The sequence below is a fragment of the Lampris incognitus genome, chromosome 5, assembly GCF_029633865.1.
Source record: "Lampris incognitus isolate fLamInc1 chromosome 5, fLamInc1.hap2, whole genome shotgun sequence".
Lineage (NCBI taxonomy): Eukaryota > Metazoa > Chordata > Actinopteri > Lampriformes > Lampridae > Lampris > Lampris incognitus.
In genome coordinates this window covers 67416106-67440651 of record NC_079215.1, presented here as the reverse complement: position 1 = coordinate 67440651, position 24546 = coordinate 67416106, and the positions used below count along the sequence as shown (strand labels likewise).

The following is a 24546-nucleotide window of genomic DNA, read 5'->3' as shown; positions in this document are numbered from 1 at the left end:
CAGGCTGCTGAGCAGCTGATGCGCCCATACGCACCTCACGCTGTTGGGTTATCCTGCAGTGTGTATTTCCGTCCTTGTGTCGTTTGTGTCTGGGCGGAGAGAGCCAGAGCACAGGAATTTAAATGTATTCTACACATGACGATAAAGTTGCGGATGAAGGTCAGTTCTCAGGTAGACATCTTGCCGGGCTGTGGAGGACGGCAGAACCAGCCGGCTGGTTTGTGGGACTGGACCAGAGCCAAATATAGAAAAACAAACGTTCCGTCTCTCGAGGTTTCAAAGTCACCTTTTCAGTTGCACGCTGCATGGGTTACACTGACCCAGCAACCAGGTATCCCTGTACTTTAACCGGCGCGAACAAATCATTATACGCCGGACTGGTGCATTATGGGAGGAGGTGGGGGGGGTGACACAGTGAAGGTATAGGAGGAGAGGTGAACCAGAGTAAACCGGTCTGCTTATCGGGTCTACAGCGAGCGGGGCAGAAACACTTGTCTCTCTCCGCTTGTCCTACATACAGACTTAAAGTAGGACGCTCCCGCCTTCAGGACCACGCCTGCCCTCAGCCACGTGATGGAGGTCAACCCAGGAACTTCAACCGCCAATCAGAGACCAGGTGGGCGAGTCCCCGGGTTAGACTGACAGAGGAGTGTGTGAAGCGTACGACACATCCAGAATACTAGTCTGATCTATTCCTACTTTTGTGTGTTTGTCGTTTAACCAGTTTTGACTTTTTCCATTTCTCCACCTTTTCTCTTTTATGTTTCTTCCACCTAATCTTCATCTCTGTTGTGATATCTTCTCTTATCATCTCTCATACGATGGTCTCATATCTCTCATCATCTCTCACACTATGGTCTCATATCTGTCATCATCTCTCACACTATGGTCTCATATCTCTCATCATCTCTCACACTATGGTCTCATATCTCTTATCTCTCATACGAGGATCTCATATCTCTCATCATATCTCTTATAATCTCCCACACTATGGTCTCATATCTCTTATCATCTCTCACACTATGGTCTCATCTCTCATACGATGGTCTCATCTCTCACAGTATCATCTCATATCTCTCATCATCTCTCATACGATGGTCTCATATCTCATCTCTCACACTATCGTCTCATATCTCTCATCATCTCTCACACTATGATCTAATATCTCATTTCTCATACGATGGTCTCATATCTCTTATCATCTGTCACACTGTGGTCTCATATCTCTTATCTCTCATACGATGGTCTCATATCTCTTATCATCTCTCACACCGTGGTCTCATATCTCTTGTCATCTCTCACAGTATGGTCTCCTATCTCATCATCTCTCACACTATGGTCTCATAACTCTCATTATCTCTCATACAATGGTCTCATATCTGTTATCATCTCTCACACTGTGGTCTCATATCTTTTATCATCTCTCATACTATGGTGTAATATCTCTCATCATCTCTCATACTATGGTGTAATATCTCTTATCATCTCTCATACTATGGTCTCATATCTCTCATCATCTCTCACACTATGGTCTCATATCTCTTATCTCTCATACTACTTCTGTCGGCTGCTCCCGTTAGGGGGCGCCACAGCGGATCATCCGTTTCCATCTCTTCCTGTCCTCTGCATCTTCCTCTGTCACACCAGCCACCTGCATGTCCTCCCTCACCTCCTCCATAAACCTCCTCTTTGGCCTTCCTCTTCTCCTCTTCCCTGGCAGCTCCATATTCAGCATCCTTCTCCCAGTATACCCAGCATCTCTCCTCCACACATGTCCACACCATCTCAATCTTGTCTCTCTTGCTTTGTCTCCACACCGTCCAACCTGAGCTGTCCCTCTAATATACTCCTTCCTAATCCTGTCCTTCTTCATCACTCCCAGTGAAAGTCTTATCATCTTCATCTCTGCCACCTCCACCTCCAGCTCCTCCTCCTGTCTTTTCATCAGTGCCACTGTCTCCAAACCATATAACATAGCTGGTCTCACAACCATCTGGTAAACCTTCCCTTTAACTCTTGCTGGTACCCTTCTGTCACACATCACTCCTGACCCTCTTCTCCACCCACTCCACCCTGCCTGCACCCTCTTCTTCACCTCTCTCCTGCACTCCCCCTTACTTTGGACAGTTGACCCCGAGTATGAATACTTAGTACCGTTACTGTGTACTATAGTGACATGTAGAGACCACATGTTCACAGAGGAATATAGACAGTTTTGAATACTTCATTCTGAAACTGTCTAAAGAGGTTTTGACTCTCATTGTGTTTCCTGTGATGGGTTTAATCTCTATTCACGTCTTCCCCTCTGTTCCTGCTCTTCCGTTGATGGTGCACATGTAATTCATTGATTGCCTGTGAAGCGTTTTGACATTTAAAAAGTGCTTAATTAATAAAGATATTTTCATCATTACTGCAGCCTGTTTTTACTTTATTGGTTTGTTTTGGGTCAAACTCATTTTTCAGCTAGAATTTGTTGCAAATGGTTGAAACTGCCACCAAAACGTTCAACATTCTCCCATCAATCACTACCATCAGTCACCTTCAGTCACTACTGTCAGTCACTACTATCAGTCAGCATCAGTATCTATCAGTCACTACTATCAGTCACCTTCAGTCACTACTATCAGTCAGCATCAGGATCTATCAGTCACTACTATCAGTCACTACTATCAGTCAGCATCAGTATCTATCAGTCACTACTATCAGTCACCTTCAGTCACTACTATCAGTCAGCATCAGTATCTATCAGTCACTACTATCAGTCACCATCAGTATCTATCAGTCAGCATCAGTATCTATCAGTCACTACTATCAGTCACCATCAGTATCTATCAGTCAGCATCAGTATCTATCAGTCACTACTATCAGTCACCATCAGTATCTATCAGTCAGCATCAGTATCTATCAGTCACTACTATCAGTCAGCATCAGTATCTATCAGTCACTACTATCAGTCAGCATCAGTATCTATCAGTCACCTTCAGTCACTACTATCAGTCAGCATCAGTATCTATCAGTCACCTTCAGTCACTACTATCAGTCACCATCAGTATCTATCAGTCACCTTCAGTCACTACTATCAGTCAGCATCAGTATCTATCAGTCACCTTCAGTCACTACTATCAGTCACCATCAGTATCTATCAGTCACTACTATCAGTCACCTTCAGTCACTACTATCAGTCAGCATCAGTATCTATCAGTCACCTTCAGTCACTACTATCAGTCAGCATCAGTATCTATCAGTCACCTTCAGTCACTACTATCAGTCACCATCAGTATCTATCAGTCACCTTCAGTCACTACTATCAGTCAGCATCAGTATCTATCAGTCACCTTCAGTCACTACTATCAGTCACCATCAGTATCTATCAGTCACTACTATCAGTCACCTTCAGTCACTACTATCAGTCAGCATCAGTATCTATCAGTCACTACTATCAGTCACCATCAGTATCTATCAGTCAGCATCAGTATCTATCAGTCACTACTATCAGTCAGCATCAGTATCTATCAGTCAGCATCAGTATCTATCAGTCACTACTATCAGTCAGCATCAGTATCTATCAGTCACCTTCAGTCACTACTATCAGTCACCATCAGTTACCACTATCAGTCATCATCAGTCACCATCACTATCTGTCAGTCAGCATCAGTCACCATCGGTTACCACTGTCAGTTACCACTATCAGTCATCATCAGTCACCATCACTATCTGTCAGTCAGCATCAGTCACCATAGTGAGTGGTGGACTGGAAGACCAGTAGAAGACAACACACAGTCTGTTAACACAGGATATCCTCTGCTGCTGGTTACTGGGAGCTGAACAGTCCACCCCTCCCCCAAAAAAACAAACAAACACACACACACACACACACACACACACATGTCTTAATTCTTTTAATTGTCTGAAGAACTGCTAAAGTAACTCTGTTGAACAATCCTCTGATTATTATTATTGTTATTATTATTATTATTATCATAATTTTTATTATTATTGTTATTATTACTGCGGTACTAATAATGCATTTCATTAGGTGATTATTATTATCATTATTATCATTGTTATCATTATTATCATTACAGTACTAGTAATGTGTTGTTTTATTAGGTGATTATTATTATTATCATTATTGTTATCATTATTATTATTATGATCATTATATTATTATTACAGTAGTAGTAATGTGTTGTTTCAGTAGGTGATTATTATTATTATTATTATTATTATTATCATTATCATTATATTATTATTACAGTAGCAGTAATGTGGTGTTTCAGAAGGTGATTATTATTATCATTATTATCATCATTATCATTATATTATTATTACAGTAGTAGTAATGTGTTGTTTCAGTAGGTGATTATTATTATTATTATTATTATCATTATCATTATATTATTATTACAGTAGTAGTAATGTGTTGTTTCAGTAGGTGATTATTATTATTATTATCATCATTATCATTATATTATTATTACAGTAGCAGTAATGTGTTGTTTCAGTAGGTGATTATTATTATTATTATTATCATTATCATTATATTATTATTACAGTAGCAGTAATGTGTTGTTTCAGTAGGTGATTATTATTATTATTATTATTATTATTATCATTATCATTATATTATTACAGTAGTAGTAATGTGTTGTTTCAGTAGGTGATTATTATTATCATTATCATTATATTATTATTACAGTAGCAGTAATGTGGTGTTTCATTAGGTGATTATTATTGTTATTATTATATTATTATTACAGTAGCAGTAATGTGGTGTTTCATTAGGTGACCATGGCACTGTGTAAGATCCATCCACTGTTTTCATTGTGAATATTTTGTTACCGGTTATGATTTCAACTAGTTTTTACTTTTAAAAGCGTCATGACGTCATCAGTGACCTCTGACCCCGCTGCTCCCCGCTGTCCGTTAGAAGGAATTGGGGTCAGGGTGGATGTTTTAGGTCAGACTCTCAAATGTTTTGGAGGCGGCGTGCCGGAACGAAGCCATATGGCCCAGCAGTGTCACGTGACCCCATAATATTGGCTTAACACCCCCCCTTCCTCCTCCTCCTCCTCCTCTTCATCCCTCCTACACCCAGCCCGCGGCTCACAGAAGAGACATATTGTGGACAGCGTGCACAGCGGTGAATGGTCATGTTTCACACAGAGACCTGCTCTCCTGTCCTTCACACAGAGACCAGGTCTCTGTCCTTCACACAGAGACCTGCTCTCCTGTCCTTCACACAGAGACCAGGTCTCTGTCCTTCACACAGAGACCTGCTCTCCTGTCCTTCACACAGAGACCAGGTCTCTGTCCTTCACACAGAGACCCGCTCTCCTGTCCTTCACACAGAGACCTGCTCTCCTGTCCTTCACACAGAGACCTGCTCTCCTGTCCTTCACACAGAGACCTGCTCTCCTGTCCTTCACACAGAGACCAGCTCTCCTGTCCTTCACACAGAGACCCGCTCTCCTGTCCTTCACACAGAGACCTGCTCTCCTGTCCTTCACACAGAGACCTGCTCTCCTGTCCTTCACACAGAGACCTGCTCTCCTGTCCTTCACACAGACACCTGCTCTCCTGTCCTTCACACAGACACATGCTCTCCTGTCCTTCACACAGAGACCTGCTCTCCTGTCCTTCACACAGACACCTGCTCTCCTGTCCTTCACACAGACACCTGCTCTCCCGTCCTTCACATAGAGACCTGCTCTCCTGTCCTTCACACAGAGACCTGCTCTCCTGTCCTTCACACAGAGACCTGCTCTCCTGTCCTTCACACAGAGACCTGCTCTCCTGTCCTTCACACAGACACATGCTCTCCTGTCCTTCACACAGAGACCTGCTCTCCTGTCCTTCACACAGAGACCAGCTCTCCTGTCCTTCACACAGACACCTGCTCTCCTGTCCTTCACACAGAGACCCGCTCTCCTGTCCTTCACACAGAGACCCGCTCTCCTGTCCTTCACACAGAGACCCGCTCTCCTGTCCTTCACACAGAGACCCGCTCTCCTGTCCTTCACACAGAGACCAGCTCTCCTGTCCTTCACACAGAGACCTGCTCTCCTGTCCTTCACACAGAGACCCGCTCTCCTGTCCTTCACACAGAGACCCGCTCTCCTGTCCTTCACACAGAGACCCGCTCTCCTGTCCTTCACACAGAGACCCGCTCTCCTGTCCTTCACACAGAGACCAGCTCTCCTGTCCTTCACACAGAGACCAGCTCTCCTGTCCTTCACACAGAGACCTGCTCTCCTGTCCTTCACACAGAGACCTGCTCTCCCGTCCTTCACACAGAGACCTGCTCTCCTGTCCTTCACACAGAGACCTGCTCTCCTGTCCTTCACACAGACACCTGCTCTTCTGTCCTTCACACAGAGACCTGCTCTCCTGTCCTTCACACAGACACCTGCTCTCCTGTCCTTCACACAGAGACCCGCTCTTCTGTCCTTCACACAGAGACCCGCTCTCCTGTCCTTCACACAGAGACCTGCTCTTCTGTCCTTCACACAGAGACCTGCTCTTCTGTCCTTCACACAGAGACCTGCTCTCCTGTCCTTCACACAGAGACCTGCTCTCCTGTCCTTCACACAGAGACCTGCTCTCCTGTCCTTCACACAGAGACCTGCTCTCCTGTCCTTCACACAGAGACCAGCTCTTCTGTCCTTCACACAGAGACCAGCTCTCCTGTCCTTCACACAGAGACCTGCTCTCCTGTCCTTCACACAGAGACCTGCTCTCCTGTCCTTCACACAGAGACCCGCTCTCCTGTCCTTCACACAGAGACCCGCTCTTCTGTCCTTCACACAGAGACCCGCTCTCCTGTCCTTCACACAGAGACCTGCTCTCCTGTCCTTCACACAGAGACCCGCTCTTCTGTCCTTCACACAGAGACCAGCTCTCCTGTCCTTCACACAGAGACCAGCTCTTCTGTCCTTCACACAGAGACCAGCTCTCCTGTCCTTCACACAGAGACCTGGTCTCCTGTCCTTAACACAGAGACCCGCTCTCCTGTCCTTCACACAGAGACCCGCTCTCCTGTCCTTCACACAGAGACCTGGTCTCCTGTCCTTCACACAGAGACCCGCTCTCCTGTCCTTCACACAGAGACCCGCTCTCCTGTCCTTCACACAGAGACCCGCTCTCCTGTCCTTCACACAGAGACCCGCTCTCCTGTCCTTCACACAGAGACCCGCTCTCCTGTCCTTCACACAGAGACCTGCTCTCCTGTCCTTCACACAGAGACCTGCTCTCCTGTCCTTCACACAGAGACCTGCTCTCCTGTCCTTCACACAGAGACCTGCTCTCCTGTCCTTCACACAGAGACCAGCTCTCCTGTCCTTCACACAGAGACCTGCTCTCCTGTCCTTCACACAGAGACCTGCTCTCCCGTCCTTCACACAGAGACCTGCTCTCCTGTCCTTCACACAGACACATGCTCTCCTGTCCTTCACACAGAGACCTGCTCTCCTGTCCTTCACACAGAGACCTGCTCTCCTGTCCTTCACACAGAGACCTGCTCTCCTGTCCTTCACACAGAGACCTGCTCTCCTGTCCTTCACACAGAGACCTGCTCTCCTGTCCTTCACACAGAGACCTGCTCTCCTGTCCTTCACACAGAGACCTGCTCTCCTGTCCTTCACACAGAGACCTGCTCTCCTGTCCTTCACACAGACACATGCTCTCCTGTCCTTCACACAGAGACCAGCTCTCCTGTCCTTCACACAGAGACCAGCTCTTCTGTCCTTCACACAGAGACCAGCTCTCCTGTCCTTCACACAGAGACCTGCTCTCCTGTCCTTCACACAGAGACCTGCTCTCCTGTCCTTCACACAGAGACCTGCTCTCCTGTCCTTCACACAGAGACCTGCTCTCCTGTCCTTCACACAGAGACCTGCTCTCCTGTCCTTCACACAGAGACCCGCTCTTCTGTCCTTCACACAGAGACCCGCTCTCCTGTCCTTCACACAGAGACCCGCTCTCCTGTCCTTCACACAGAGACCCGCTCTCCTGTCCTTCACACAGAGACCAGCTCTCCTGTCCTTCACACAGAGACCTGCTCTCCTGTCCTTCACACAGAGACCTGCTCTCCTGTCCTTCACACAGAGACCTGCTCTCCTGTCCTTCACACAGAGACCTGCTCTCCTGTCCTTCACACAGAGACCAGCTCTCCTGTCCTTCACACAGAGACCCGCTCTCCTGTCCTTCACACAGAGACCCGCTCTCCTGTCCTTCACACAGAGACCAGCTCTCCTGTCCTTCACACAGAGACCTGCTCTCCTGTCCTTCACATAGAGACCTGCTCTCCTGTCCTTCACATAGAGACCTGCTCTCCTGTCCTTCACACAGAGACCTGCTCTCCTGTCCTTCACACAGAGACCCGCTCTCCTGTCCTTCACACAGAGACCCGCTCTCCTGTCCTTCACACAGAGACCTGCTCTCCTGTCCTACATGAAGATACGTGTATTTCTGTTTCACCCACGCTGCACAAACACATGAGGGCAGAACATTGCCCAATTTATCCTCCAGTGTCACCTTGAGCTGTGAGACACAGCGAGACGGAGAGAGAGTGTGTGAGAGAGAGAGAGAGAGAGAGAGAGAGAGAGAGAGAGAGAGAGAGAGAGAGAGAGAGAGAGAGAGAGAGAGAGAGAGTGTGTGAGAGAGAGAGAGAGAGAGAGAGAGAGAGAGAGAGAGAGAGAGAGAGAGAGAGAGAGAGAGAGAGAGAGAGAGAGAGAGAGAGAGAGAGAGAGAGAGAGAGAGAGAGAGAGAGAGAGAGAGAGAGAGAGAGAGAGAGAGAGAGAGAGAGAGAGACTGTGTTGTTTGTGCGAGTGCTGTCCGGTCACTGTGGCAACCGTTCTGAAGGGACGCTGAGCTGAAAGAAGCCTCCGTCTGGCAGAAGACACTGAACAAATAATAACCGGTACTGAATGTACAGTATGTTAATTAAATACGGAGTTAATGATGAGATTTTCCACTGGGGCTGATGAAAAGACAGCAGGTGGAGCTGGAGGTGGCAGAGATGAAGATGATAAGATTTTCATTGGGAGTGATGAAGAAGGACAGGATTAGGAACGAGTCTATTAGAGGGACAGCTCAGGTTGGACGGTTTGGAGACAAAGCCAGAGAGACAAGATGGAGATGGTGTGGACATGTGTGGAGGAGAGATGCTGGGTATACTGGGAGAAGGATGCTGAATATGGAGCTGCCAGGGAAGAGGAGAAGAGGAAGGCCAAAGAGGAGGTTTATGGATGTGGTGAGGGAGGACATGCAGGTGGCTGGTGTGACAGAGGAAGATGCAGAGGACAGGAAGAGATGGAGACGGATGACCCGCTGTGGCGCCCCCTAACGGGAGCAGCTGAAAGTAGTAGTAGTAGTAGTATATTTAGTTAATTCGGGGCGTCCCGGGTGCCCCTGACCACAGCTGTCTTAAGGCTGCTGGGAACAGCACCAGTAGTCAGTGATAAATTAACAATGACCAGCATTGTAGGCTGCAAGGAAAGGCCAGAGGTCTTTAAAACGGTTTGCTGGGGGCGTCCGGGTGGCATGGCGGTCTATTCCGTTGCCTACCAACACAGGGATCGCCGGTTCGAATCCCTGTGTTACCTCCGGCTTGGTCGGGCGTCCCTACAGACACAGTTGGTCGTGTCTGGGGGTAGGAAGCCGGATGTGGGTATGTGTCCTGATCACTGCACTAGCGCCTCCTCTGGTCGGTCAGAGAGGGGGTGGAGCAGCGACTGGGAAGGCTCCAAAAGGGCGGGGGAAAGGGAACTGGGGGGAATAGCGTGATCCTCCCACGCACTACGTCCCCCTGGTGAAACTCCTCACTGTCAGGTGAAAAGAAGCGGCTGGTGACTCCACATGTATGGGAGGAGGCATGTGGTGGTCTGTAGCCCTCCCCGGATCAGCAGAGGGGGTGGAGCAGAGACCGGGACGGCTCAGAAGAGGGGGGTAATGGCCAAGTACAACTGGGGATAAAAAGGTTTTTCTGGTAAGGGGTCAAGGGGGCAAGTAGGTGGTTTAGAGGCTGACACGAGAGGTCAAAGTATCAAGCGAGATAGTCTCAGAAGCTGTGATAACTGGGACTATCAGTGACTCACTGTATAGATATGAATTTGGTAAGACAGGAAGTGAATTTGGTAAGACAGGAAGACAGGATCTGCAGGAGTAGCTGACGCTGAAGAACTAATTTTGTTTAAGGTCTCATCAACCTCTTCCAGAAAAAGTCGGGAACTCATGAGCAGCGAATAGGCAGCTGCTTTTTAGTAAGTTTAGCTACAGCGTCAGAGAAATCTGGGGTTATGTTCATTAACATTACGTGAGAGAGATGATACGCTGCCGCTGCAGCAGATAAAACACGCTTGTATTTCGATAAACACTCATGCCACGATAGGTAAAAATCTCATTCACCTCACAGCAAGAAGATCCTGGGTTCGAGCCCCAGGGTAGTCCAACCTTGAGGGTCATCCCGGTTCGTCACATAACCCAGTCATATCGAAACTATATGTTGAAGAATCAGATCACTTATTAGCAAGGCTTTGGTAGACAGTGATCTGATATTTATGAAACCAACAGATCCACAGAGGATTTGGGAAGGGCTGCAATCACAGCTCTGTAAGACGGTGACAGATGTGTTCTGAAGCTGAAGAGTCATGTCAGGAAAGCAACTTCACACTTATTCTCATGATAAAATGCTACTTCTGCTGACTCCACACACACGTGGGGAATAAAAGTACTTCTAAAAGTACTTAGAAAATTAAAGTGCAAGACTAGAATAGACCTCAAGGCGTTCCCAGGCCAGACTGGACATGTAGTCCCTCCAGCGAGTTCTGGGTCTACCCCGGGGTCTCCTCCCAGCTGGCCGTGCCCGGAAAACCTCCAGAGGAAGGTGCCCAGGAGGCATCCTAATCAGATGCCAGAACCACCTCAACTGGCTCCTTTTGACACGAAGGAGCAGCGACTCTACTCCGAGCTCCCTCCGGATGTCCGAGCTCCTCACCCTATCTCTAAGGCTGAGCCCAGACACCCTACGGAGGAAACTCATTTCAGCTGCTAGTATCCACGATCTCACCCTTTCGGTCACTACCCAAAGCTCATGACCATAGGTGAAGGATGGAACGAAGACTGACTGGTAAATTGAGAGCTTTGCCTTCCAGCTCAGCTCCCTCTTCACCACAACGGTCCGGTACAACGTCCATATTACTGCTGATGCTGCACCAATCCACCTGTCAGTCTCCCGCTCCATCCTACCCTCACTCGTCAACAAGACCCCGAGATACCTGAACTCCTTCACTTGAGGCAACAACTCACCGCCAACCCGGAGGGAGCAATCCACCATTTCCCGGTAGAGAACCATGGCCTCAGACTTGGAGGAGCTGACTCTCATCCCGACCATTTCACACTCAGCTGTAAACCGCCCCAGTGCCCGCTGGAGGTCAAGTTCTGATGAAGCCACCAAAACCACATCATCTGGGAAGAGCAGAGATGCAATTCTGAGGTTCCCAAAACAGACACACTCCTCACCTTGGCTGCACCTTGAGATCCTGTCCATGAATATCACAAACAGAATGGGAGACAAGGGACAACCTTGGCGGAATGAAAAATAATAAATGAATTAATAATAATAATAATAAAAAAGGAACAACAGATGAACTACCTGCTACAACATGAACTCAGCAGGACTGCTGCTACCTGAGGACCTGCTCTATATTTATCATACCGTCCACTAACTCGTCATGCCAACAGCAGCCCAACACTGGACGTCCAACTGCCAGACAAACGTCATGCGAACAGCTCTGTATTCACCCCCCCCCCATTTTTCCCCAATTGTACTTGGCTAATTACCCCACTCTTCCGAGCCGTCCCGGTCTCTGCTCCACCCCCTGTGCTGATCCGGGGAGGGCTGCAGACTACCACATGCCTCCTCCCATACATGTGGAGTCACCAGCCGCTTCTTTTCACCTGACAGTGAGGAGTTTCACCAGGGGGACGTAGCGCGTGGGAGGATCACGCTATTCCCCCCAGTTCCCCCTCCTCCCCGAACAGATGCCCCGACCGACCAGAGGAGGCGGTAGTGCAGCGACCAAGACACATACCCACATCCGGCTTCCCACCCACAGACACGGCTGATTGTGTCTGTAGGGACGCCAGGCCAAGACGGAGGTAACACGGGGATTCGAACCGGCGATCCCCGTGTTGGTAGGCAACGGAATAGACCGCTACACCACCCGGAGAATAACCACTGGGCGTCATGTCTCCATGTTCTACGCTGTGAGAACGTTTTGCTCTTTGTGGATAAAACACAAGCTGTGGCCTCAACAGGACGAAGACACACACCTTTAAATAACACGCCTCTTAATCCAAAAAGCACTTCCATCATTTCAGCCAACCGGGGCAGGAGAGGACGGTTTGCTGCCTTCTGCTCCCCGGTGTCAGGCTGGCAGCCGGAGGCCACATCCCACCTTGAAACAGTCGATAGAATTCATTAGAGGACTGAGGTCAGGCGAGTCGGCGAAGGAGGTGCTGAACAACGGTTGGTTAGTTTCAGTTTGACTCCAGAGACGCTCAGATCTCCTCACACACACCCTCATGTACACAACTTTGTGTTGGCCCGGCTCCCTGATCTGACCTCCAGTCCTCCATTTCACATTCTACACTGAAATCATCTGCCGTCTCCTGGACCTTATAATACAACCACATCACCACACACACACACACACACACACACACACACACACACACACACACACACACACACACACACACACACGCCGTCTCTCGGTTAAAACACAGTAAAGTGTATTTAACAAAGAAGAAAGGTGTGATGGACAAAGTGGGACTCGTGTCCCAGAACACACTGACAGGACCACAAGTCTCAGACCTGCAGAGAAACAAGTTCCTCTCCGACACCAGTCGGTCATATCTCTGTTTACACATCACAGACACCCTCTCGTGGTCTCTCAACACCCTCACGCGGTCTCTCAACACCCTCACGTGGTCTCTCAACACCCTAACATGGTCTCTCAACACCCTCAGATGGTCTCTCAACACCCTCTCGTGGTCTCTCAACACCCTCACGTGGTCTCTCAACACCCTCTCGTGGTCTCTCAACACCCTCACGTGGTCTCTCAACACCCTCACGTGGTCTCTCAACACCCTAACATGGTCTCTCAACACCCTAACATGGTCTCTCAACACCCTCAGATGGTCTCTCAACACCCTCTCGTGGTCTCTCAACACCCTCACGTGGTCTCTCAACACCCTCTCGTGGTCTCTCAACACCCTCACGTGGTCTCTCAACACCCTCACGTGGTCTCTCAACACCCTAACATGGTCTCTCAACACCCTAACATGGTCTCTCAACATCTTCACGTGGTCTCTCAACACCCTCACGTGGTCTCTCAACACCCTCACACGATCTCTCAACACCCTCACACGGTCTCTCACCCTCACACGGTCTCTCAACACCCTCTCGTGGTCTCTCAACACCCTCACACGGTCTCTCAACACCCTCACGTGGTCTCTCAACACCCTCACGTGGTATCTCAACACCCTCACGTGGTCTCTCAACACCCTCATACGATCTCTCAACACCCTAACGTGGTCTCTTAACATCTTCACGTGGTCTCTCAACACCCTCACTTTGTCTCAACACCCTCACGTGGTCTCTCAACACCCTCACGTGGTCTCTCAACACCCTCACGTGGTCTCAACACCCTCACGTGGTCTCTCAACACCCTCACGTGGTCTCTCAACACCCTCACGTGGTCTCTCAACACCCTCACGCGGTCTCTCAACACCCTCACGCGGTCTCTCAACACCCTAACATGGTCTCTCAACACCCTAACATGATCTCTCAACATCTTCACGTGGTCTCTCAACATCCTAACCTGGTCTCTCAACACCCTCACGTGGTCTCTCAACACCCTCACGTGGTCTCTCAACACCCTCACGTGGTCTCTCAACACCCTCACACGATCTCTCAACACCCTCACACGGTCTCTCACCCTCACACGGTCTCTCAACACCCTCTCGTGGTCTCTCAACACCCTCACACGGTCTCTCAACACCCTCACGTGGTCTCTCAACACCCTCACGTGGTCTCTCAACACCCTCACGTGGTCTCTCAACACCCTCACGTGGTCTCTCAACACCCTCACACGGTCACACCCTCACGTGGTCTCTCAACACCCTCACGTGCTCTCAACACCCTAACGTGGTCTCTCAACACCCTCACGTGGTCTCTCAATACCCTCACGTGCTCTCAACACCCTAACGTGGTCTCTCAACACCCTCACGTGGTCTCTCAAACCCCTCACGTGGTCTCTCAACACCCTCACATGGTCTCTCAACATCCTCACATGGTCTCTCAGCACCCTCACACGGTCTCTCAACACCCTAATATGGTCTCTCAACACCCTCACCTGGTCTCTCAACACCCTCAGATGGTCTCTCAACACCCTCACACGGTCTCTCAACACCAACTGCATCCTGAAGAAGGCACAGCAGAGATTGTATCTTCTGGGGTGCCTCAAGAGTTTTGGTACTCATCCCAAAGCTCTTGAGACGCCTTCAGACTCTTATGAACTTCTATCACAGTACCACGGAGAGTGTGTCGACAGGCTGTATCACAGTGTGGTTTGACAACCTGACTGCTCAGGACCGTAGACTCCTGCAAAGGACTGTAAAGACCGCAGCAAAAAATCAATGCCATGGAACTACCACAACTTCATAATATTTACACCACTCGCTGCAAAAGGAAAGCCCAAAACATCATGCAGGACACCAGCCACCCCGCTCATGTTCTGTTCTCGCTCCTTCCATCTAAAACCCGTTACCGGAGCATCAAATCACACACCACCCGTCTCAGTAGTCGTTTCTTCCCACAGGCAGTCAGTGCACCTTACATTGTTGTGTTATCGTGTACTTTTGTGTATATAATGTATGAATTCATTGTGTACTTACTCTATGTTGTTTTGGGGTGGTGTGTCACGCCGGGGCAGGCATTGAGGACCCAAATGCACGACTCAGGGACAGACTGGCCTAAAACAATGTACTTACAGATAGCAGGAACAACAGCTACAGGCGGCAAGGAAGACTCGGGACAAGGAACGACGCATCCTGCAGCCAAGAGTGTGAGTGTGTCTGTGACGATCCGACAAGGAGCCAGGGCAACCAGGGGGAACATCCACATAGGGGAGCCAATCAGGGAGATTGGGCGCAGGTGCGCACGAACAGAAACGCCAATCAGAGAAAGGGGAACAGGTGAGTAAAGCAGGGGCAATCATGTAAATGGGGCAATCAGGGTTCCTCAGGCAAATGGGGCGCAGGTGAAACACCAATCAGGGGATGGGGAACAGGTGAGTAAAGCAGGGGCAATCATGTAAATGGGGCAATCAGGGTTCCCCAGGCAAATGGGGCGCAGGTGAAACACCAATCAGAGAAAGGGGAACAGGTGAGTAAAGCAGGGGCAATCATGTAAATGGGGCAATCAGGGTTCCGCAGGCAAATGGGGCGCAGGTGAAACACCAATCAGGGGATGGGGAACAGGTGAGTAAAGCAGGGGCAATCATGTAAATGGGGCAATCATGGGGAACAGGTGAGCCTTGATGGCCCAGACCACACAACCATGAGTCTTGGTGTTACGGCAGACAGAGCCAGAGCACAAGGATCTCATTGTATTCTAAATATGTATGACAATAAAGTTGAACTTGAACTTACGGGGGAATCCCAATATGTGACCTAAGATGACACACAGCTACTACATAGGGAGTGTCAGTCAGAGGAGATACTACCATACATGCAGGTAATGCAGCTGCATTGGGGTCTGGAACAGTTCAGGGCCCACACGCATGGACCCCTCTTTATCTCACCACTACTGTACCAAAGAGCTCAAGCGCCGAGTCTACGGTACCTGGTGTGTTCAGAAATGTGCAGAGTGTGCCCACGCGTAATTATGGACGTGCGTACTACTGCGTAGCAAAATCCACGAAGACTTAGCTAGCTGGCCAAGTGTCAAGACCCTGCACAGCGAAAAGCCCAAACAGTGCCCCTATGATGTAAGCAGAACTTATTTATGATTTATTTGACCAATAATCAACCTACACTTGTGTTTTGTGTTCATAAGACCTACGAGCAGACATGACTAATGTTGTCTATGTGCACCATCACCAATTATGTTTTCATCTGTTATGGTGCTCTGACACCAGATGTTGTTCAGTAGGCTAGTCCATCACTATCTTGACACCAGATGTTGTTCAGTAGTCTAGTTCATCACTATCTTGACACCAGATGTTGTTCAGTAGGCTAGTCCATCACTATCTTGACACCAGATATTGTTCAGTAGTCTAGTTCATCACTATCTTGACACCAGATGTTGTTCAGTAGACTAGTTCATCACTATATTGACACCAGATGTTGTTCAGTAGGCTAGTTCATCACTATATTGACACCAGATGTTGTTCAGTAGGCTAGTCCATCACTATCTTGACACCAGATGTTGTTCAGTAGGCTAGTCCATCACTATCTTGGCATCAGATATTGTTCAGTAGGCTAGTTCATCACTATCTTGACACCAGATATTGTTCAGTAGGCTAGTCCATCACTATCTTGACACCAGATATTGTTCAGTAGGCTAGTCCATCACTATCTTGACACCAGATGTTGTTCAGTAGGCTAGTCCATCACTATCTTGACACCAGATGTTGTTCAGTAGGCTAGTTCATCACTATCTTGACACCAGATGTTGTTCAGTAGACTAGTCCATCACTATCTTGACACCAGATGTTGTTCAGTAGGCTAGTTCATCACTATCTTGACACCAGATGTTGTTCAGTAGGCTAGTTCATCACTATCTTGACACCAGATGTTGTCAAGTAGGCTATTCCATCACTATCTTGACACCAGATGTTGTTCAGTAGGCTAGTCCATCACTATCTTTACACCAGATGCTGTTCAGTAGGCTAGTTCATCACTATCTTGACACCAGATGCTGTTCAGTAGGCTAGTCCATCACTATATTGACACCAGATGTTGTTCAGTAGGCTAGTCCATCACTATCTTGGCATCAGATATTGTTCAGTAGGCTAGTCCATCACTATCTTGACACCAGATGTTGTTCAGTAGGCTAGTCCATCACTATCTTGACACCAGATGTGGTTCAGTAGGCTAGTTCATCACTATCTTGACACCAGATGTTGTTCAGTAGACTAGTCCATCACTATCTTGACACCAGACGCTGTTCAGTAGGCTAGTCCATCACTATCTTGACACCAGATGTTGTTCAGTAGGCTAGTCCATCAATATCTTGACACCAGATGTTGTTCAGTAGGCTAGTCCATCACTATCTTGAAACCAGATGTTGTTCAGTAGGCTAGTCCATCACTATCTTGACACCAGATGTTGTCAAGTAGGCTATTCCATCACTATCTTGACACCAGATGTTGTTCAGTAGGCTAGTCCATCACTATCTTGACACCACATGTTGTTCAGTAGGCTAGTCCATCATTATCTTGTCCTTGCTATCATGTCTCCTCTTCTATAGCATGGTGGTCTGCCAGTAATCATTTCATTTAGATGTCAGCTGTGCAGTGCATCTCGCTGGTTCTGGTCATTTTAAGGCTGCATGCTTTCACCTTCAGTTGCTCCTGACGTTACATTATGTTATGTCTGACTGTGATAGGCCGGGCGGGGCCGCTTAGACCATCTTTCATTGTGGCCCAGCGCTGACTCATTATGCCGGTGCTGTCAAATAACCTCCGTTTTCAGGGGCCAAAACTCCAGTGAAGCACATGGTGTGCTCCCAGCCTCTAAATCACAGAAACCGGCCGTTAGCGGGGGCGAGGGGAGGCTGTGGGGTCCAGCAGCAGACGGAGGTTAGAGACCTACATCTCCATCATGACACAAAACTACAGACATTCATTATTAAGATGAAGACACAGCTGACCGATGACGTACAGGTGTGACAGTTTTCTTTCTTACCGACTGTTGCAGAGCTGTACCTTGATACCCTTCTGTTACTCTGATGTGTGTATATGTATACATTATGACCTGCACTACACGGCTGTACTGGCTACCTGCTGTGAAACCGCCCATACGTATCTCCAACACGTTCATATTTACCTGACAGAGATTTTAAGCCAACACTGTGTTTATATCCTCCATATCCCCCCCAACCAAGTGTTCTGGTACAATATTTAGTCTTCGGCCCGATACGCCACAACTTGTATGTAATGATTGATATTTATCCACAGTATTCACTAATCCCCACCGGCCTTGATTATTATTACTACTACTATTATTATCATTATTACTACTATTATCATTGTTATTGTTATTATTATTGTTATTAAGACTTTAAATTACAGGCCATTCACCACACAGGAATAACCTGGAGGGTGTAGCAGATGTAACTGAACTATCATGAGTAATACTGACGGAGTAATAACTAGTAAAATACGGTCTCTGCTCCACCCCGGCCTCTGCTGATCCGGGGAGGGCTGCAGACTACCACATGCCTCCTCCCATACATGTGGAGTCACCAGCCGCTCCTTTTCACCTGACAGTGAGGAGTTTCACCAGGGGGAGGTAGCGCGTGGGAGGATCACGCTATTTCCCCCAGTTCCCCCTCCCCCTTAAAAAGGTGTCCCGACCGACCAGAGGAGGCGCTAGTGCAGCGACCAGGACACATACGCACATCCGGCTCCCCATCTGCAGACAAGTCCACTGACTTCCGGTTTCTACTGCAGCGGTCAGACCAGGTTCCTGTTTGTTGGCGTGTGCTATTGACAAGGGCGTATTTGTGGCGATGCCTTCAAGGTTCACCATGGATACGTGTCAACCACACGCTTTCACCTGCACCTGCCAGCAACCGGGGACAAGTCTCAAGTTGGACATATCAAGTTACGTCCACAGTTATGAGGATCAGAATACTCATCCTCATAATAGGCAGCCTTGCCACCAGCCTCACCACCACCAGCCACACCACCAACCCACCACCAGCCTTACCACCACCAGCATCACAACCACCAGCATCACCAACCGGCCTCACCACAAGCCTCACCATCACCAGCCTCGCCACCAGCCTCACCACCAGCCTCACCACCAGCCTTACCACCAGCCTCACCACAAGCCTCACCATCACCAGCCTCACCACCAGCCTTACCACCAGCCTCGCCACCAGCCTCACCACCAGCCTTACCACCAGCCTCACCACCAGCCTCACCACCAGCCTTACCACCAGCCTCACCACCAGCCTTACCACCAGCCTCACCACCAGCCTCGCCACCAGCCTCGCCACCAGCCTTACCACCAGCCTCACCACCAGCCTCGCCACCAGCCTTACCACCACCAGCCACACCACCAGCCTTACCACCAGCCTAACCACCACCAGCCACACCACCACCAGCCTCACCACCAGCCACACCACCAGCCTCGCCACCAGCCTTACCACCAGCCTTACCACCAGCCTTACCACCAGCCTCACCACAAGCCTCACCATGACCAGCCTCACCACCAGCCTTACCACCAGCCTCACCACCAGCCTCACCACCACCAGCCTCGCCACCGGCCTTACCACCAGCCACACCACCAGCCTTACCACCACCAGCCACACCACCAGCCTCACCACCAGCCACACCACCAGCCTTACCACCAGCCTTACCACCACCAGCCACACCACCACCAGCCTCACCACCAGCCTCACCACCAGCCTCGCCACCACCAGCCACACCACCAGCCTTACCACCAGCCCCACCACCAGCCTTACCACCAGCTTCACCACCAGCCTTGCCACCACCAGCCACACCACCAGCCTTACCACCCGCCACACCACCAGCCTTACCACCAGCCTCACCACCACCCTTACCTCCACCAGCCACACCACCACCAGCCTCACCACCAGCCTTACCACCAGCCTTACCACCACCAGCCACACCACCACCAGCCTTACCACCACCAGCCTCACCACCAGCCTTACCACCAGCCTCGCCACCAGCCTTACCACCAGCCTCACCACCAGCCTTACCACCAGCCTTACCACCACCAGCCACACCACCACCAGCCTTACCACCACCAGCCTCACCACCAGCCTTACCACCAGCCTCGCCACCAGCCTTACCACCAGCCTCACCACCAGCCTTACCACCAGCCTTACCACCACCAGCCTCACCACCAGCCTCACCACCAGCCTTACCACCCTCAGCCTCACCACCAGCCTCACCACCAGCCTTACCACCAGCCTCGCCACCAGCCTTACCACCAGCCTCACCACCAGCCTTACCACCAGCCTTACCACCACCAGCCTTACCACCAGCCTTACCACCCTCAGCCTCACCACCAGCCTTACCACCAGCCTTACCACCACCAGCCTCACCACCAGCCTTACCACCCTCAGCCTCACCACCAGCCTTACCACCAGCCTTACCACCACCAGCCTCACCACCAGCCTTACCACCAGCCTCGCCACCAGCCTCACCACCAGCCTTACCACCACCAGCCTCACCACCAGCCTTACCACCAGCCACACCACCAGCCTCACCACCAGCCTCACCACCAGCCTTACCACCACCAGCCTCACCACCAGCCTTACCACCAGCCTCACCACCAGCCTCACCACCAGCCTCACCACCAGCCTTACCACCACCAGCCTCACCACCAGCCTTACCACCAGCCACACCACCAGCCTTACCACCACCAGCCTCACCACCAGCCTTACCACCAGCCTCACCACCAGCCTTACCACCAGCCACAACACCACCAGCCACACCACCAGCCACACCACCAGCCTTACCACCACCAGCCTCACCACCACCAGTCACACCACCAGCCTTACCACCACCAGCCTCACCACCACCAGTCACACCACCAGCCTTACCACCAGCCACACCACCAGCCTCACCACCAGCCTCACCACCACCAGCCTTACCACCAGCCTCACCACCACCAGCCTCGCCACCAGCCTTACCACCAGCCTCACCACCAGCCTCACCACCACCAGCCTTACCACCACCAGTCACACCACCAGCCTTACCACCACCAGCCTCACCACCACCAGTCACACCACCAGCCTTACCACCAGCCACACCACCAGCCACACCACCAGCCTCACCACCAGCCTCACCACCACCAGCCTTACCACCAGCCTCACCACCACCAGCCTCGCCACCAGCCTTACCACCAGCCTCACCACCAGCCTCACCACCACCAGCCTTACCACCACCAGCCTCACCACCAGCCTTCCTACTGGTTGTGAGTTTTTCTACTGTATACTGTGTAATATCGGTCCATTCACAGAGATCGATGTGGAAACACACTTGGCTGATAGATGTGACGTGTGCGACTGCACACGGTAGAAATACACAACACAAGACGTTACTGCCAGCCGGACTGTAACAAGTATCTTATTTGTAACACACTGTAGAAATACACAAGACAGACGTTACTGCCAGCCGGACTGTAACAAGTATCTTATTTGTAACACACGGTAGAAATACACAAGACAGACGTTACTGCCAGCCGGACTGTAATAAGTATCTTATTTGTAACACACTGTAGAAATACACAACACAGACGTTACTGCCAGCCGGACTGTAATAAGTATCTTATTTGTAACACACTGTAGAAATACACAACACAGACGTTACTGCCAGCCGGACTGTAACAAGTATCTTATTTGTAACACACTGTAGAAATACACAACACAAGACGTTACTGCCAGCCGGACTGTAACAAGTATCTTATTTGTAACACACTGTAGAAATACACAAGACAGACGTTACTGCCAGCCGGACTGTAACAAGTATCTTATTTGTAACACACTGTAGAAATACACAACACAGACGTTACTGCCAGCCGGACTGTAATAAGTATCTTATTTGTAACACACTGTAGAAATACACAAGACAGACGTTACTGCCAGCCCGACTGTAATAAGTATCTTATTTCTGATACACGGTAGAAATACACAAGACAGACGTTACTGCCAGCCGGACTGTAATAAGTATCTTATTTGTAACACACTGTAGAAATACACAACACAGACGTTACTGCCAGCCGGACTGTAATAAGTATCTTATTTGTAACACACGGTAGAAATACACAAGACAGACGTTACTGCCAGCCGGACTGTAACAAGTATCTTATTTGTAACACACGGTAGAAATACACAACACAGACGTTACTGCCAGCCGGACTGTAACAAGTATCTTATTTGTAACACACGGTAGAAATACACAAGACAGACGTTACTGCCAGCCCGACTGTAACAAGTATCTTATTTGTAACACACGGTAGAAATACACAAGACAGACGTTACTGCCAGCCGGACTGTAATAAGTATCTTATTTGTAACACACGGTAGAAATACACAAGACAGACGTTACTGCCAGCCCGACTGTAACAAGTATCTTATTTGTAACACACGGTAGAAATACACAAGACAGACGTTACTGCCAGCCGGACTGTAATAAGTATCTTATTTGTAACACACGGTAGAAATACACAACCCAGACGTTACTGCCAGCCGGACTGTAATAAGTATCTTATTTGTAACACACGGTAGAAATACACAACCCAGACGTTACTGCCAGCACTACAGGTACTGCTGTAATAAGTATCTTATTTATTTGTAACACACGGTAGAAATACACAACCCAGACGTTACTGCCAGTACTACAGGTACTGCTGTAATAAGTATCTAATAAGTATGTAGAAATACACAGTAGATAAGCTGTTCTGTTCTAGTCTAGTCTCTAATGAAGGGGGGAGGATGATGATGATGATGATGATGCGGAGGGGTAATAATAATAATAATGTTTTATTTGATTTAATGAGGGACGCTGGTGCGTGCGTGTGCGCGTGATAGTAATGAAAGAGCAGATGGAGCAGCTCACCGGCAGCATGTTGGCAGCGCAGGTTTCCTCTGCAGACTACGGCATCCACACATCAGCAGGCTGGACCTCCTCCCATCCTCCACCCCTCTGTTCCTCCTCTTTATAGCCCTCCTTCCTCTTCGGCTCCTCTCTCGTTCACCCGCCGACCTGTTGCAGAGGTATCAGCCCTGCTCGCTCCTGCACGGACCGGCTGCGGAAAAACTCACGACCCACAAGAAGCCACACGGAGCCAGAGAGCAGCGCGGCGCTAGAGTCGGACGAACAGAGAGATAAATAAAACGAGCGTCCACCGCCGAACGAGAACAAAGAGCTGGTGGAGGAGGAGGTGGGGGCGCGAGGGAGGAGGCTCATCACTAATCCGGCTCAAGACGCCACATGCGACCATCAAACTGCGAGTCTCGATGCGTGTGTGCGTGCGCGCGCACCGCGACGGTTCACCGAGCCTCTCGGTAAACTCCGCCCCGCCCCTCTGACGCGCCTCCGTCGCCCCCTGCAGGCCGACGAGCCGCAGTGAACATTCAGGGGCCAAAATAAATCAATAAATATATATATATATATATATATATATGTGTGTGTGTGTGTGCCCCCCACTCCCAAATTTGCTGCAGAAACCCTAGCCTGCGTAAGACGGAGGTTCTTCTGGGTCAGGCTGCTCAGTGATGTAGAGAGCTGGTGCCGGAGATGTGATGCTTGTGCCGCCAGGAAGGGCCCATCGCGACGTCCCCAGGCCGAGATGCAGCAATACCACGTGGGGGACCGGATGGAAAGGGTGGCTATCGACATTCTCGGCCCCCTGCCTCTCTCAGAAAAGGGGAGCCGGTATATCTTGATTGCCATGGACTACTCCAAGTGGCCGGAGAGCTATGCCATCCCAAACCAAGGGGCAACCACAGTGGCTGAAGTCCTGGTCGACGGGTTCTTCACAAGGTTTGGTATGCCTGACGAAATCCACAGCGACCAGGGTCAAAATTTCGAGAGTCAAGTCTTCAAAGAGATGTGTCGCCTACTACACATCAAGAAGACACGCACAACGGCGTTGCACCCCCAAAGCGACGGGATGGTTGAGCGGTACAACCGCACCCTCCTGGTGCAGCTGTCCCTCTTCGTTCAAAAGCACCAGCGTGACTGGGATGACTACTTACAGTTGCTGATGATGGCTTATCGGGGTGCCAAGAACTGCGCACTCCAACAGAGCTCCTTTTTGGGCGCCCTCCGGGAGGAGAACTGGGTGAAGCAGGGCCCGTGTATGTCCAGCGCATCCAGGAGCGGATGGAGAGGTTCACGAGTTTGCTCGACACCACATCCAACGAGAATCCAAAAGACAGAAGCAACAGTATGATACCCGTGCTCATGGGAAGCTGTACCAGCCAGGTGACCGTGTGTGGCTATACGGCCCCCTACGCCAGAGGAAGTTGCCCCAAACTGGTGAGTCAGTGGGAGGGACCCTGCACTATACTGGAAGCCCTGTCCGATGTAGTGTACCGGGTACAGAAAAACGGCCTGCGGAAGAAAGTGGTGGTGCACCAAGACCGTCTAACCCAGGGGTGTCAAACTCCAGGCCTCGAGGGCCGCAGTGTCTGCAGGTATTCGTTGCAACAGTGCGCTACACCGCCTGATTAAACTAGGTCCTTTCCTTCCTTGATCCAGGAGGTGAGCTAAT

The 24546-nt window shown here is 49.8% G+C and overlaps 1 protein-coding gene across 1 annotated transcript in view; it reads right to left on the bottom strand.

The window, feature by feature from the left end:
• LOC130113083 (apoptosis-stimulating of p53 protein 2-like) overlaps positions 1-23093 on the bottom strand; it is a 47841-nt gene extending 24748 nt beyond the window's left edge. The window contains exon 1 of the mRNA XM_056280594.1: positions 22887-23093. Coding sequence (XP_056136569.1) covers positions 22887-22895 — 9 coding nt within the window. The 5' untranslated portion in view covers positions 22896-23093. The remainder of the gene's footprint in view (positions 1-22886) is intronic.
• Between the last annotated feature and the right edge of the window lie 1453 nt (positions 23094-24546).